This window comes from Vanessa tameamea, chromosome 17 (genome assembly GCF_037043105.1).
Source record: "Vanessa tameamea isolate UH-Manoa-2023 chromosome 17, ilVanTame1 primary haplotype, whole genome shotgun sequence".
NCBI lineage: Eukaryota > Metazoa > Arthropoda > Insecta > Lepidoptera > Nymphalidae > Vanessa > Vanessa tameamea.
The window spans coordinates 4,090,645-4,108,565 of NC_087325.1; the positions used below are offsets into that span (position 1 = coordinate 4,090,645).

The 17,921-nt window shown below is 32.5% G+C and overlaps 1 protein-coding gene across 2 annotated transcripts; it reads left to right on the top strand.

Moving 5' to 3' along the window:
- Positions 1–25: 25 nt before the first annotated feature.
- On the top strand, positions 26–17,750 carry LOC113400582 (probable ribonuclease ZC3H12B). 2 transcript variants are annotated; one of them, XM_026640218.2, is made up of 4 exons: positions 26–405; positions 12,545–12,715; positions 14,748–14,980; positions 15,065–17,750. In XM_026640218.2, exons 1-4 carry the CDS (start codon positions 181–183, stop codon positions 16,161–16,163), a joined length of 1,728 nt encoding a protein of 575 aa, XP_026496003.1. In that variant the 5' UTR covers positions 26–180; the 3' UTR covers positions 16,164–17,750. The 2 variants fall into 2 exon arrangements, with proteins under 2 accessions (XP_026496003.1, XP_026496004.1); XM_026640219.2 differs by lacking the exon at positions 26–405 and adding an exon at positions 2,486–2,699.
- Positions 17,751–17,921: the final 171 nt, after the last annotated feature.

A 17,921-nucleotide genomic window follows, 5' to 3' on the forward strand; every position in this document is an offset into this window, starting at 1 on the left:
CATAAGTTTTATCACAGACCACAATACTCTATGTTCAGACTTCAGAACTAATAAACGTCAAACGTGAAATCTGAGGATTGTGTTATGTTACAATTAAGAACTACGAAATTGTTTTGATATGAATTATGCAATTATACTACGATTATAGTGCGTGATTTCGATCGCATCGTTTATCAAATAATGTCAAACGAAACAGATCTGTTTATATCAGTTCCTCGGTCATGTTTAAACGAATTTTATAGCAAATATCTTAATTTAGTGGAAACTTTTTACTATGTTACGCTTTCTGAAAAGAAATCGGGAAGTACAAAAGTGAAACCAGAATTTGTGAGTTTTAAAATTATATTTAATTTAAGCCCTGTGGATGGTAACTTCAATCCGAGAGAACTTGTCGACAGAATACAGGTACAGTGTAAAAATAAGTAAAAATTACTATGATATTTATTTGCGTCAATTAATTAATTAAAAAAAATAACATACTCCACGTATCCATCATACTCCACCATACTAAAGTCAATTTAAAAAAAATTATTAAAAATAAAAAATATACATGTAATGTGATGTGTATTTTTAAATTGTAATAAATGAAAAAGTATAGAAATATTGAGATATATTTAATATAATAAAAACAATTTTGTTTTAATAATTTTCTATTTATATACTACATTTATACTACTAAGTAGGAAACAATATAATAAATTTTTAGAGAAAGCTTTTGCTTTTTCTACTTCAGAATAAATTCAACCTTACCAAACTATTCTGGTCATAAATTGCCTTTTAGATATTGTGAAATATTTGCAAATTGCTGAATACTGCATTCAGACCCAGGGATGTACAACTTCTATTTCTACTATGTTTTACATAGTGATAGTATTAATAATGAACAGACAGAATATAATTAAATAATAACAATAATAGATTGTGAGCAGCGGGTCAACCTAGTATGTTATTGTATGTAATACAGCTTCTTCGAGAGCTTGGCAAATACTTCAAACTGTTTTTTTGTGTGAATTATATATAAAACCTTTTATTAAAAACACAATTGAGTTATTTTTTAATTTTAATGCATTTTCTATTTTTGAACTCAGAATGCTATATATTTAATGTAGGGAAATGCATATTGTGTGTGGATAATGTCCATTGTACCTACAGAATAATTAGGACTTTTGTACCTACAGAAATATTAAAACATTTATATTAACTTATTAGCTCAGTGTAATTTTAGGCAAGTGTATGCTGTTCTTAGTGGACAGAAAATATCACACAACAGCATTGCAATTTATAATTCAAACAAAATAAACTTCTTAGAAATAATCATGGAGTAGATTATCCATTTGTATCAGTAAAGATTAACATATACCTAAATTTATTAAATTAGCCTGTAATAACACAAAAAAATTGTCCTAATTATAAAATAAATATATTTAATTGCTAATCCTACAGATTATACAATTTACACACAAATCTGTATAATTTTAGGATTACCATATTAAAAACAATAAGTTTTAAGCAAACAAGCATCTGCTATTACAATATGCCATACATATATAGAATATATCAAAAGTACCTATTTAATACCTGTAGAGTAAAAATATGTCTATCTGGAAGCGGGTAACGACAGTTAATTTAAGTTACAATATGATATAACTAAAAAGCTACTGAACTAATTTTGATTTTGATTAAAAAAACATGATTTCACCCAAATATCTATAAATTTATTCTACTGCATTATTAAATAACTATAAAATTATTTGAAAAAAACAAATGCATCGAACATATTGAGAATCTCCCGTCTTACTTTTCGATTATGGAAAAAATTAGAACTTTTTCATTTTATTTTTCTGTTCTACAATTTGATTCTCATTAGTGTCATTATTAGTTGGTGCAATTAGACAGGCAATGTATTTTCAAATTAAGGGTTCGATTCCTGGCAAGGCGATCCCTGAGCATTTAAGCTCCTAATATTCATTATTGTTTCGAATTTAGTCATGAACACTTAAAAAAATTCACCGCATTTTATGTCAGGATTATTATCTTTAAAAGAAAGACTACATAATTAAATTATTTTCAAAACAAAGGTATAAATTTTCACCAAACTTTTCTAAAATATATTATAGACAGTGATCTTTTATAACATTATGGGTCTAAGTTTGTCGTTTAATTTAATAATACGTCAATAGTAATAAGAAACGTTACTGCTCATAACCATTAAACATTTTCCTATCTTATATGTAAAAGTTATGTACATTATTTAAAATAAATTTTAACAGCATAAATATTTGAATTAAACAATGACAAAACAGCTGATATGTCGGACTTGAGCCCAATTGATTGATGAGTCTTAAAATTTCGTGGTATTCGTTATTTCCGGATTTGACATGATTGAAGTTGGATGAGCGACAGCTGTATTTGCGTGAGTGACAGAGGTCAACAGTGCGCGGTTTGTTTGGGGGCCGCCCGCTGCAGTGGGCGCGCAAGCCGCGAGTCGCAACCCGGATCTCGTGTGCCCCGCTTCCCCTTCACTCAGCGGGCCCATGCGTGGAGGTGTGCGTATGCGCCCGCCACCGCTCGATACTCGCTAGTCTCTACACTCGCTAGTCTTGCCGCGAAACACGCCGCGCTCGCACTCGCGCGTCATGCCATGCGACGTGCGCGCACACTAACTCGTATTTATTATGTACGCGATTGACAACTCCCAGGTGAGCGCGTAGTCTAGCGACGTCTATCGTCTTATCCCTCCTAAGCGCCTGTACTTAACAATTTTCTCGTCACTGATATTCTGTGTAGCGCGAGTTTCACAAACCGATGTACGCAACTTCGTTCTGTAATGATGTTCATTCACGATCGCACGAATAACGATCCCGGAAATAGAGCCGGTTCGTTAACGTCATCTAGGTATGCTAATTAACATCGACATTGTTTAAATATTGATAAGCTCGTAAGGTGTTCATTATTGTACATTTACATATTACATTATATAAAACTGGACACATGTTTTCGTAAGCGTGTTGATATTTAGAACGTAAGATACAGTTCAGTGCAGCAAAAAATAGTGTTTCAAGTATTTAAAAATTTTAAACAATATAATTTTTACTAAAGAGTGTAAAAATCATATCGATACAAAAGTTCCCATGTCAGCCTAAATAGTTCATCACGTAATACGATTGCGAGATAACGTTATGTCATTCTCTCGCAAAAGGTGTCCCACTATTCATAATAATACATTTCTTTTTATATTTACGTTCCGGATCAATTAAACGATTTTTATCATCAAACATACATTTTAATAGTTATTTTCCAAATTAAATTACAACTTGTACGTCTCTAGAATATCAGTGAAAAGTTATATATTTATTTTTACCCTTCAAAACAGAAATGGTTCGCAAAACAATATAATTAACGTGTCATTGTGATTCAACCATGAATTAATCTTTTTTTAACTGAATCCAAGCATTAAGTTACACAAGAGTATTAAATGTTATCCACTTTCCGAAATGAAAGCCGGATGTATAACCAAATTACAATTTAAGCTATTATTTAAAGATTTTAAAAGTGTCTTAAGGATTTAGAATTCTTGAATTTATTGAATACCCCTTATATTATATTTATCTCGATACCATATGTTTTTGTAGATGTTTTTTTTTATATATATATATAAATCTATCTCGATCTCGTACCTGCGACAGTTGGACGGAACTTGTATATTATTGCAGACTTTCACTTGACCAGTGAGCTCTAGTAATTTATATTCACTCGTTATCCACGACATCCGACTACGGATTTAAATCGAGTGGATAACTTTAGCATAGTTTTACCTCTATGTCCATATAGGTCATACACGAGAATGTCTAGTTTTCGACTGTTCTTGATTACAGAATTTTAATAAGATGCTCATTAAAGATTCCTGATGTCAGCAAAAATTATATTCTGTGTATTATATACGACACCTGCTTATATTATAAATCTAAATTATAGTTATCAACTAAAAAAAATAATTATAAAATTGAAAAAGCAGCTTAATTCTTAATAGAACTTTTCCCCTAGAAAGTAATTGCATTAAGTTTGCATATAAACAGAGTAGGGTAGAATAATCGAGGACCCGATACAACCGGATACGTCATTTTCACTCGCTAATAGGCAATTTCAAATCGACAACGTACTTATGAATATGTAAACGATCCATTTTAAAGCTTAGAAGCTAGTTCAGCAGTAAACTGACTGTAATTGTAGAAATGGTACATCATTACATTTATATTCTAAAGTCTCAATCGTTAAAATACGAAAGCAAGTAATTAATAGTTATTAAATGTGCCCTGAATTACTACTCGTTTGATTACTTAGCTTGCCTGATGCATTAATAGGTTTTTGAAATAGATTTTATCTTTTTATTCGTGACTGGCAAAGCATTTTTTATACTAAGTGAATACAGGCAAAAGAATAAATGTCTGGTTAAATAAATAGTGGTGCGGCAACCTTCTAATGTTTGTTGGAACGTATTAGTTGTATCCGGTACCACTTTTAGAGCGTTTTCATAATCAACGACACGATATTATGTTCCGACACGATAACATATACAATCTGTGAATTTCATGGCCAAGATTAAGCAATAGGGAGATGAAGTTGATAAACCATGAAACGTGCAGTCGTTCGAAGGAAAATATTTTAAATCTATGGTCGTAAGGTTTTTTCAAATGTTATTTATACTGTAAAATTGGAACGATTATTATTGAATGTGAAAGTATTTTTGTCTGAATATATTATTGTTTCTGGATGTCGTCTATCCGAACGCGACACCCAAATCGTATCGGATATTGTAAAACGCGGAGAGCGAGAGCTCTGATGTAACTAATATTTATACAGATGTGGTTTATCAAAACTATAAAAGGGATTGGATTTAGCTTCCGAAATTTTGTCGCGACTATGAAATAATTTGTCTTCCAAAATGTACGCAAATCTCTCTCAGTGTTTATACGAATTAAATATTAAGGAACTTTAATGAAATAAAATGTAAACCAGAAACTGCCCTCCTATATTTATTTACCACACTGTATTTTAATGAGTAGACAAAACAAATGAAAATCTTAAAAATTAAGTAACACATCATGAGTTAATAGATAAGATGTGGGGTAGGGCTTCTAAAAACTACCTTCACGAAATATTATTTCAAATTTTCTTCAAAGTATCATAAATATCAAACCGCACAACTTATTCTGCCACATGAATAATTTGTACGACTAATAATCTTGTAAATTCTTTTTCATGCAAATATATTCAGGAGTGAAGTACTTTTAGCCGAATTTCGGCCACATCGGCTGTCAAAGAGTAACGAACTGCACAGGTGATATTATAATGCACAAACATGTGCACACACAGATACGTTGTCTATTTCCTTAATTCTTAATTTAAAGCGAGTACTTATAATTATAATATACTAAAACCTTCTCCGAAAGCTGCATCACCTGCTGAAAGTTTTATTTGTATTGGTTTAGTAGTTTTTTCAGTTTCCCATTTACTGACATAGTAATATATAATTGCAATGATAAATGGCATTGAAGAACATAGTTATAAAAAGGTACATTTCAAAATATGAGTAAAAAACCTGAAAATATATTTAAAACAAGGTTTAAAATCAAGATTAAAATCAGTATCCGTGAAGTAATCTGATAAATATGTCATCCGGTATACGAAAATGATGGATTGTCTTTTATATGTTAATTTTGTTTCAATAGATGAATCCACGGGTCAAAGATAATAAATCATTGATCCTCGCGTTTAAGAATCGATCTACTAAGATATATAAGTAGTTTTTATACGCTAGTTATATTAACTGAGACCGACGAAGCTTGCATTATCTGAAGTTCAAATATATTTACTACAATACATTAAAAACTCCGAGGACGACATTCAACTAGACTAATATATCGGTGCTTATTTTACTTTAAATTTCATATAGATATGCGGATTGGCAGATGTGCAATTTGGTGTTAAATGGTCACCACTGCACTGACAGAAATATTAACCATCCCTTACATCGCCAATGGGCCACCAGTCTTTAGGAACATTACATAACATCTTAGTTATGTCCGATTTGTCTGTAGTTATATTAGCTCACCCTTCCTTCAAACTGTAATACACCAGTACTGACTATTGATGTTTGGCGGTAGATTATGTGATAGTGATAAAAGTAGTTTGCACAAAGCCCTACCTTACCAAGTCAATAATAAAATATATTTAACCAAACCATTGACTTTATAATGCTGATATAAGGTTACAAAAATGTAGTAGGTACGATCATAGACGTCATAAAGATAACTTTAAACTTCCTTTAACTACACCATTAGAAAGGTAGAAATTAAAAAGTTACTCAAATGTTCTAAATTCATAACGAATGGGGACTCAGTTATCGACAGTTTAGTACGTTAGCTTATAATTAATTCAAGGAAATGTTAAAAAATATTTAAATAATCTCGTTTAATCTCATCAATTATAATATTAAACCTTCTAACATTAGCATTAAATAAATATAGATATGAAAACAAAAGAGCACATTGCGGTTATGTGTGCCGGCTTGCGTATGTTGTGTACAAAGTATGTCGCGTGCTCGCATCCTGTTCGGCGGTGACGACACCTCGCATGAGCCGACGTCGTCCGCGTACTCCTATTCGATTGGCCGCTGTTATCTCTTCGACAAACGCGCGATAGAATTTCTCCAGTAGTAAACGGAACTAATTGTATCCGATATGTAATCAATTTACAGATTTATGACTTTGTTTGTCAAAGACAGCGCGTATTATGTTGCGCTCAAAGGAATTGCGATTAAAATGCACTGTTACTCGGTGTCGAGTTTTTAAAGTTTTACCTTATTAATATGCTATAAACTTTATTTAAATGTATAGTAATAAACATAGTTAGTCATAGTTATTTTTAGACTAGATGTACTTTAATATTCAACGAAAATGTGTTAAATATCCCAAATAACGATATTAAAGTTTTGGAACTAAAATATATATATTCGGAACATGTTATCTATAAATATATTGATAGAAAACATTCGATGCATGTAAATTGTATTTTTTTAATACTTTTATATATATGGGAAATAAATCTACATAATACGAAAGATATGTACGCGAATGCAGAGCGATTGAATTTCATTTAAAAAAAAAGAAAAAATTTGGTTACTTACGATACTTGTTATATTTAGGTATGAAATAATAAATAAATACCTATTGCCAATTAAATGATAATAATAATTATTATAGAAGTTCGTCACTAGAATAGAAATGACGTAGTTTTGATAACCTCTTATTTCTATTAGGTTGATTACGCATGTAAATATTTATGTCAATAGAACAGTTCAATAATTTGCAATTTATTAAACTTAATGGTTTTTTGTTAATTGAGATAATATGAAGATAAGCTGTATTTTATAGCTAGTAACAAGTTACGAAATTCAATAATCATAAATAAATGTTTTCATTGATATGAGCTGCAATGCAATGCAAGCGAGTGTTGAATAACCTATGTTTCTAAGCTAAAGTATTATCACAATATGTAGTTGGATTTTATTAAAGTTTTCTTCGTTCTCGTGATAACATTTTGTCAATCATTCAAATATATATTGTATGTAAGTTATTGTTATTAGATACTTTTTTTTTTTTTTTAATTATGTTTCGAACAATAAAAGCGAAATTCGTGTTAATTGTATAAACGTCGTTTAAAAATCCATTCATAATTTTATAGCTATTTTATAAACACAATTTTCCATGATTGTTTTACAATTTTAATTGTTTTATTGGTTTTCGTCGCGTGTAAAACTATTTAATGCAATCTTATAATAACGTTTAATGTTTTTTTGATTAAAAAATTTTAGGTCAGATGTGATTAATATGCTTTAGGTATCTATTACTGCCGGCTTAACCGATATTTCAGATGTTAGTTTTAAATATAACTTCAATTGCAATGATGGTCGCTTATCTATCAATGATTATAAGCAAGAACGAGATGAAGAATACTCCTACTGGAGATACTAATAGTTGTTAGTAATATCTTTGATAGTGTATGGCAATAGTGACGGCTTAGCATAACGTACGATTTTGTAGCAACTGGAATCACTACTGGAATTTACCATTGTATAATGAATGATCGATCTGTTTTTTTTTAAATACAGTCTGACGAATTCTAGTTAGTGTTGGGCTTAGAAAATATTGTTGAACCGATATTCCAAATGTCATATTTAAATAATGTCAATAGAGTTAAAACTTGTGATTTTTAATATGTGCATTACTCAACATCTTGTATCCTAAACGATTTGTCTGGCCTCGAAAATTAACTGGGTCGCGAAGAAATCAAGGCGCTTAATTGTTATGGCACTGCGGTTTTTTGTCAACTGCTACCAAGGTTTTTTTTTTATTTCATTAACGCTATAAACGATTATAAACTAATATAATGTATGTTATTAAGATACCGAACAAGACTAAGTCTTGCTTTATGTCGTATAAATTGTCTGAAGTGTAGTCCAAATTCTAAATTACTTGATTCTTGATTGTAGATGCGAATGCATAAAACAATAAGTATAATATTTACCCATCTAGAAGCGAAGCGTGGGGTAATTTACCTTAGAATATTTCTAAAACTTTAGATAAGCACCTAAATGATAAAATATACATATGGCAAGAGAAAATTTCAATAAACAATTCTGATAAAGAAAAAAAACAACGTGCAAGAGTCCCTACTAATGATCAACGGCCTCCTCTACATGTCAAAGATTATAAATCGACGATGTTTTCCTTCCTCCCAGGAATACATTAATTAAACAAATGAACCACATGTAATTTCAGCGGTGCTTGAGTGAGTTTGAACCCGCAATCATAGGTACAATTTTCGATTTATTTCGATGAAAATAAATTCCTTGGAAGCGGTATTATTTCATTAGATTAGATACCGTGAAGCTATTATATTTCTAACCTTGTTGTTTCTAAGATTTCATGCAGCATAAATAGTAGCCTGCTCCCGTTTCTTACGTAGGTGCAAAGTCCAAACAGGAAAAAACGTAAACAAATACGATAAGTCGAGCGTACACGACCGAAGCTAAAGCGGGAGAATCCGTTGGGTTTTTTATTTTGTTCTAAACATTTATCAAGCACGAGGAAATTGTCAGCTGTATTTGTTTAATAGAGACATTTAGCGTTCCTTTTGCCTTTGTACCTACATATTATGTAGACGTTTATATATAAATATGTATATATATACTTGATATTGAAATATGAACTGATCAAATAGTCATTCGAAATTCACAGAGCAGTTAATGTCAATGTAAACCAATAAAATAATTATTCGTTTTAATACTTCAATAATACGATCGATAAATTTCAACTATCTATATGAGCCTCAACTCGTAATTATAAGAGATTGGTCAATTTTATAGGATTTTGTTTTTGTTTTATTAAGTGAATTATATTTCGTGTTCATTTATTCGGTAAAGTATGAACGTTAAAGATATATATCTACATCGTTGTACCTAGATAAGGTTCAATGTAGTCTTTCTAAGATAGATTTATTTATTAAACTAGGTACTTACTTCTATCTTACAACTTTAAGAGTATATATTTCGTTTTTTTTGTTACTGATATGGTTACTAAATCGTTTGGTTTTTTTTTCATAAATAGCGGGATATCTTTATCTTGAGACGTTGCGGCGTTTCTCGCGAACCATATTTTTTTAGAAAGTTGCATCCGGCTTCGCGCTAGGCGGACGACTTCCGTGTACAATGTTTTGAAGCCACACAAAAACCACCTAATTTCGTTTCATACTTTATGAGAATCATAAAATAGTAATAAAACTATATCAAACGGATTGAAATCGTGCGTATTACGAGTTTTTAAATATATTCTGTAATAATATTGGCGAGTGTTGTAAATGGTTTTATTGGTAATCAATGTGTAGTAATCTGGAAGTCGTAAGTAAATACTATGAGAACATGACATGCCTAAAAGTTGAAGTCATTGAAAGTGAAGTCTAAATATATGCAGGGTTCGTAATAGATACCTGGTCTACCTTTAGTGATGACGATATCATTTTTCCTTCTTGAATGTAAATATCAAAGGACTAATGAACGGTAATAACAATATGATTTTATGTAAACTTATGTAAATGTAACCAGTTTAAAAACCTGCTAGATACAACGAATGTTCCTCAAATGATAAATTAACACTATTTCTGCAGAATTTCATCGTACGAGCTTAGTAGTTAGTGTAGATACTCTAGTGTGGCCTCATCGAGGGTACTTGTGCGTGATATTGAATTAATAATTATAATCAAACGCTTTAATCATTTATCTATGAAGTATTTATGATTATACACCCGTTTTTGTGAATGATTTGAATTTATGATATGAATAATTAAATTATTTCAACATTAAGATTGTAATTTGTAAATAATGAGGTGTACCGGTTCGGTCTACATACCTAATATCTCTCGAACGCTTAAGGAATGCTGTACGTCGATATTTTATAAAGTCGAGAAGTTATTCGTTGCAACATGGGACACTAACTCGGCTACAGTAACGTAATCTGCGATCAGAATTTAGATCCTAAAGACAGCCGAGTGGAATGAACCAACCCCAACACGGATGTAGCCGTGACTAAGAAACGAATTTAGTTTCCTTTTAGTTAAAACGGTAACTGGTTCTAGTTCTAGGAGTTGGAAAAGTGAAACGTATCGATTTTGATAGTTGTAAAATGTTTTTAGTTTACGTTTCGTAGTGGGTGCGTTTTGATATTCACGTGAATAATGAATTACAACCGGTATACTCAGGATTTGCGCACGCGGTAAAGGTCAATGATCATCCGTAGATCCGCTTCGACGCCCTCATGACCCTGTGCTGCGCTGGCGCCGCTTTAACAGCAATAAATGTGCTTAGTGCTTACAACATAAACAATAGATAGAAAACTAGCCACCTACCCCGACATTGTACGTACAAAATTAAAGTTTAACCCAATTATATTTTTGTTTATATAATAGACATAAAAAATTTTTTTAATACAATTTATTCAGATCGAGCCAAACCTGCACGTCTGCCCTGTCTTCAACTCCTTTTCCCAGGCGTATATAAAGTTCCATATCAATTGTATTTAGTATTAGTTTTTTCTTAAATCCGGATAAAATTAAAAAAAAAATCTGCTATTTAATTATTATTATTGATCTCTTCGTAAATATGTATCTAAATTTACTACTGGAAAATTTTAATATCAAATTTGTGAAAAAAATAAGGTATTAACTATGTGGTTGGATTTTAATTGCAAATTATTGCTCTTTGATCTACCGAAAATACATATTCATAGTAGATCCGGGATCTAAAACTTAAAAGTGTTCGCTTATAATTTACAAGGCTGAGGCGTAATAATGGATTATTAATGTGTAGAACAATATGATTTCAAATAATATTAATTTCCATATAATTTAAGAATTTGGACGTTTAGTTCTGATGAATGATGTGTGACATACACGGTGTGACAGTGACTTTGATGAACATCTACTATGAATGTCATTTTTATAACATTCACAATATCATATTACCATATATAATTTGTTTTGCAATTTGATTATGCGGTTGTTCGTTGTAATATTAAAAGTATTAGGATGTATTCAAAGTTATGGATATTTTTGACATAAGGTATAAGGTATAACATATACAACTTCGTCGTTAAAAAAATAATAACTAATGAAACGTTATTTAAAAAAATATATGTTTATATTTATAATAAAAGTTTTTTTTTTGTTACCTAAGTACATTGTACAGTGTTGTTGAGTTTACTAGTGCTACACACAAAATTATTGATCGATGGAACGTCACACGTTGGTGACAAAGTCTTATATAATTCAACTAACACGCAACAACATTTATCTACCCGTGTAATGTTAACCTACTGTAACAGCCCTATTGGCAACCTCTCTAGCTTGTTCCGTGGAAATGGGGCTCAAATGTTATTATAATTGTATATTCGTTTCGTTTTGTTAACATATCATGATGTACTAGTGCTGGTTGCTAAGAGCAGTTTTACCCGTTTTAAACGTTATTTTCCTTACGAGGATGCGTTTGCGTGATAATATATATAATCATTAATTTTTCACTAAATATGTCTAATATGTAAATAATAGATCCTCTAAGGATGGGGATGGGGGAGAAGGGATCCTCTAAGGATCTATTATTTACATATTATAAGAAACAAACTCTAAATTTTTATATGGATATTCATGTTTTGGTACATGTATATATTCATATTATATAATGTGCTTATTACTTTGGATCGCGTCTGAACACAAATATTTTTTGAAGTATATACTCTTTTAATACTGAATTTGAGGGTTAATAATTAGTTTGGACTTGATTTTCAATATGTTTCGGCATTATAAAAACCAATTACATTTCTCCACCATCATTTTTATGCTTTTTGGTGCGTTATACCCTTACAAATGTAGAGGAATTTTCATCTTTTAATTATGATGATTACAATCCGCGTCTAACTCTATATTCTTATTGTAGAAATATGTGGAGTCATCACTGGGATGGGCAGGAGAGCGCGGAGAGGACTCGAGCTACGACTCTGAGTGCGACGATGACGGAGGACATCGCACCGCCTCACGCACACCCTCCGACACTCTCGCTGCGGAGTTCGCGGAGTATGTCACCCACGCACCACCTCCGCCAAATCAGGTAACTATGAATTTCATAACACAGTGTGTTCCGGATCTCATTAATTTAAACCTATTTGGGCGCGACGAGATTTAAATTTCGAGGTCAAATTTAAGTGTAACGCTTACCCGAGAGACGTTTATGACGTTTCACTTCATGTTTATTTTAGTATATAGATACTATAATTAAAAAGTTATAATTAAACAACTTTGAATTTATTTATGATGTCTATATATTTTCGTTGCAACGTTATAAGCTAGTAACTATATTCATTTTAGGTAACTTATTAATGTTACGCAAAAATCTGGTTTCGAAAAATTATATTTTCGAATACAACATCAACAAGTTTTCGAACGGATATTACTTTTATTAAAAAAAATACTTTAGCTTTCAGTAAGATTTATTGAATTATCGTTATTTATATTTTATCATTATAAGCACTGCTAAAGTATTCTAAATATAAGCTATATCATATAAGTACCTACTATTGCTAAGATCTTTATGTCTTATAATTCTCAGTAATAAATCGGTCTCTATTATCTTTGAAATGTCCCACCATAATTGTCTTTAAGCTCATAACACGTGATGTTTGATAAGTAATTTTATAACTAGCAATATCTGTGATTAGTGAGGGTATTAAACGTATAAACTTAATCGTTGTAATTGAATGATTTATTCATAAAAAATGGTATAACTTATAACTATCTGAAATTAATTGAAGTTTTTATTCACGTAAATTTTGTTGAATATCTTCTAATGTCCTTGGAGTGAATGAATGAATGAAAAATGAAATTCCGGTGACCTCAGCAAACCTAGTTATACTCAATTCCAAGCATAAGAGAAGAAAAGCCAAATAAACAACACTTGACAGCAAATTGACGCGATATGATTGGTCGAGAGCTTGAATAATTATATTCCCAGTTGATTTGCGAAAGAATTGGCGATTTGAACGTCGACGAAACTGTTATCGAAATTTTGGAAGTAAAATTAAAGTGGATCTAAGTAGTTAAGTGTAATAGTGTTATGTTATAAACAAATATATATTAATCATAAACTTTTAGTTATGCACAATAGAGCTGAGTTATTAGCGAATCGCATGAAATACGTAAATCTAGGGTTTGTTTATTTTTTTTCCCACTTGCATTGGAATAGACTATACGTGCGCATATCATTTAGTGTGTGTTTTTTATATTATGAAACGTAATTAGTACAAATGATTATCTTGACTCTGACCTAAATAACAATCAACACACTTTTAATTTATCTCAAAATCAAAATATACTTCATTCAAGTAGGCTTTTACGAGCACTTTGGATCGTCACTTAACAAACTATATTAAGTGAAGCTGCCACCGGTTCGGAATGCAAATTCTACCGAGAAGAAACTCAGTAGTTACTCTTTTTCAACATTTCACAAAAATTCAAAGTCATGTTAGTTAAATATAATTATATGTTTACGTAATATATTATCCTGCCTGGAAGTCAACAAGTATTATTGAACAACTAATTACGACTTTTGGTTTTAAACACATTAAGTATCTTATCTGTTAGCTTCTGTTTAAGAGGAAATTTATACAAAAACTTTTTTTTATCAGTACCAAGTGAAATCGTGCTTGACAGCAAAGTTATTCGATAAATTATTTGTTACTTGATGTATGAAATCCCACTTTAAACAATAATATAATATCATTATTTTATGACCAGTTGCGTATTAAATATGCCGACAGATTTTGTTTACTACAGGCAAGTTATTTTACAATAAAGTCCGTTTACGTCATTCACGTCACCGACGTAAAACCTTTTCGTTTCAGAAATATTTTAATCACACGTTATTTAAAGCAACGTTGCACTAAATGTTGACCTTGAAATCAATAGATAGGAAGCTTCGGACCGCTTTATTAGAATTTTAGTATGTTTATAGCCTAAGAGAATTGGAAAATTTGGATAACGAATTTTACAATATGTAAACATAAACTCCTTGAAGTAGCCTATTGTTGAAGTTTCTTTGTTTTAAATTGTTTATGTATTTGAGTAAATAGACTGTTTTCTTTTAGGCTAAGATCGAGTTTGCGGTAAAGCTGGGTTACTCTGAAAGACTTGCTCGGACGGCGTTACAGCGATTAGGACCAGACCCGCCTCGTAATGAGTTGCTGGCGGAACTTATCAAGCTCGCCTCGAAAAGGCCGCCTCGAATGCCTTCTCCACCACCTCCAACAGAACCCGACCCGCCATTTGAACGCGCACCTTTAAGACCGATAGTAATAGACGGAAGCAACGTTGCCATGAGGTAAGAATCAATTCTATTAAAATTAATTAATAATTCAGTATAATATGAAACACATATTAATATTAAATGTATGATTCATTACAGCCATGGTAACAAAGAAGTGTTCTCGTGTCGAGGAATAGAAATATGTGTCGACTGGTTTCGAGCACGAGGTCACAAAGAAATCACAGTATTTGTGCCAAAATGGAGAAAGGAAGCGTCACGGCCAGACAACCCCGTGGCCGACCGTGACGCCCTCGAGCGGCTCGAACGCAGTCGTGTGCTCGTCTACACGCCCAGTCGTCTCCTCGGAGGCAAACGGCTTATCTGCTACGATGATAGATACATTCTCAAACTTGCAGCCGAAACGGACGGAATAGTCGTCTCCAACGACAACTATAGGGACCTGGCCGCCGAGAGTCCGGAGTTTCGAAAAGTCATCGAGGAAAGACTCTTGATGTTCTCCTTCGTTAATGATAGGTTTATGCCGCCCGACGATCCCCTCGGTCGGTCGGGCCCCACGTTGGACGCTTTCCTCCGTGCGCCACCGTCCCGTGCCGATCCGCCTCCGGCATGTCCATACGGCCGGAAATGTACTTACGGAAATAAATGTAAATTTCATCACCCAGAGCGTGCGGGCCGACCACACAAATCGGTAGCTGAAAAACTGTCGGAACGAGCCGCTCGAAAGGCACGCGACCTGCATACGCTAAGTCTTCCTCCCAGCGGTCGACCCGCAGACACGAAGAAACCGTTGGCGCGGGCGCATTCCGCCACGCCCAGACTCGCAGACTCCTCGCTGGTGACGCACTTCGACAGGGCGCAAGTACCCGGTCCCTCGCAGCCTCCGCCCGACCCTAACCCGCACCGCAAGCTCGCCCGACAGCTGACACTCAACCCGGCGTGTGACCCGCGACTTCACGCGTCGGCCGCTCGGGTGTCGTCGGCTCCCGTCGGCGCGGCGGCCGCCTTGGCGCCGCAGATGGCGGCGGTGTCGCTGTCTCCTTGCGCGTCCGAGGGCGCCCTGCAACATTGGGAAGCGAGACGACGAATGCACTTCCATTTGGCGGGAATATTCCCCGAGGCACAAGTAGCCGAGGCGATGTCCACTTACCCGGAGGAGACGGATCCGCAGAAGATGTGTGCGATAATTTTAGACAGATACAGGCCGAGCGAGGCGACGTTACCGCGACCGAACCATTGACACTTCTTACACAACATTTGATGTTCAATTTTGAGAAATGTTGCTTGTAAATAATTTGCATCCTATTTTCATCTTTATCTGATCTAAGAATTAGACCCGATTTCTTTTTGAAATTGAGATTTTAAATTCACAAGGTCGAGGAGGCGAGGTAAACGAGGAACTCAATCGGTATCGTTGTCGGCTATTTCTTATAAGAAGACTATATATATTAGCAGGAAATCTAAATCGTAACCTCATAATACATTCTAATATTGTGAAATTAATAATGTAAATTCAAGACATAATCAACGCTTTAGATTGTAATAATGCAATCATATTCTTTGAAATGCATATAAATGAGGTAAACCTCATTGATATAAGGTGAAAAATATGCGACCTTTTTTTGCAAAAGCTTTGCTTTGTTCTATTAAAAAAAAATAACGTCGGATAAGGCATTTAACTTTGTACATTCAGTTTATTGGACAAGCGCTTCTGCGAAGTGTACGTCCTTATTTAATTATTGACTAAGCTTAGATTTAAGGATGTACAAATAAACGGTTCTAAAAATATTTACATACGTCTTACCCCTTACAACATCTTGACTAATAACAAAAAACATGATATTTGAGTAAATTGATTTAATTCTCGTAATATTATATGCATTGTGGAAATAGAACTTTAAAATCATCTCTAAAAATATTATCCTTTATATATGTCGTCGTTTTACCCTGTTTTGGTTATCGACGTGAAAGAAACATTTCCACATATAAGACACATTTAATATACGATTTACTCCATAGCATAGCATACGCTTGGGTGGAAATCACATTGCTGATTTAACTGAAATTAAAGAATTCATTCGTAAGTTATAAATATATCGAGTGTGATATGAGACTAACGTACATTCTAAACGTAGTGTTAATTAGGAAAATATATTAGATAGGTTGTTTTTTTTGTATTGCAATAACGTTTATTTTGTGATGGTATAGTTATATTTGGTACTGTGTACCAAGTAAAAGGTTAAATATCTGATAGTTTATTAATAATATAGCTTTTTTATTTAGAATTAAGTAAACACTATTTTTACATTTTAAATGAAAACGGAATGGGACAACGAATTTTCCATATATCTGTTACAGCAACATCTGAACTAGACGTTATAGTAATGACCAAATTGATTAATATTATTTAATTGATACGAGCGGGTCATTCCTGTTGGTACGTTAAAGGTGCTTTATAAGGCCAGATATGAGATGATATCATAATATGTAGTTATATTTACACTATTTGTTGTTTGATTTTTATTAAATTGAACTGTTAAAAAACCTTAAATGCAATGCATCAAATGTAAGATAAATTTTATCTACTTGTCTATACTTCATATAATAATTTTTTTTTATATAATTATGTGAAGTATAACATATTATCTTAGTTATAATTTTATACTCAAATTTTGTCAGTTATTTTATAACCTTTATGTGGTCCTGACGAAGTTTGATTATATATTACGTACATAATTATATTATGATAAACTTAGGCTAGTACAATTACTAACAACAACTCACAATAATTATTATCAAGTCCTGCTAAGTAATTCCATTAAGGAATTGCTAAAGTGTCTTTAATGACATTATAGAATAGATCATTTAAGAATAAAGTATCTGATTAGAAATTGTTCTATTTATTTTAATTTTTTATGATTCTAACAATTAATACTAATTCCTGTAATATATGACATAAATAAATCATTTTATATACAAAACATTTATTGGGATACAG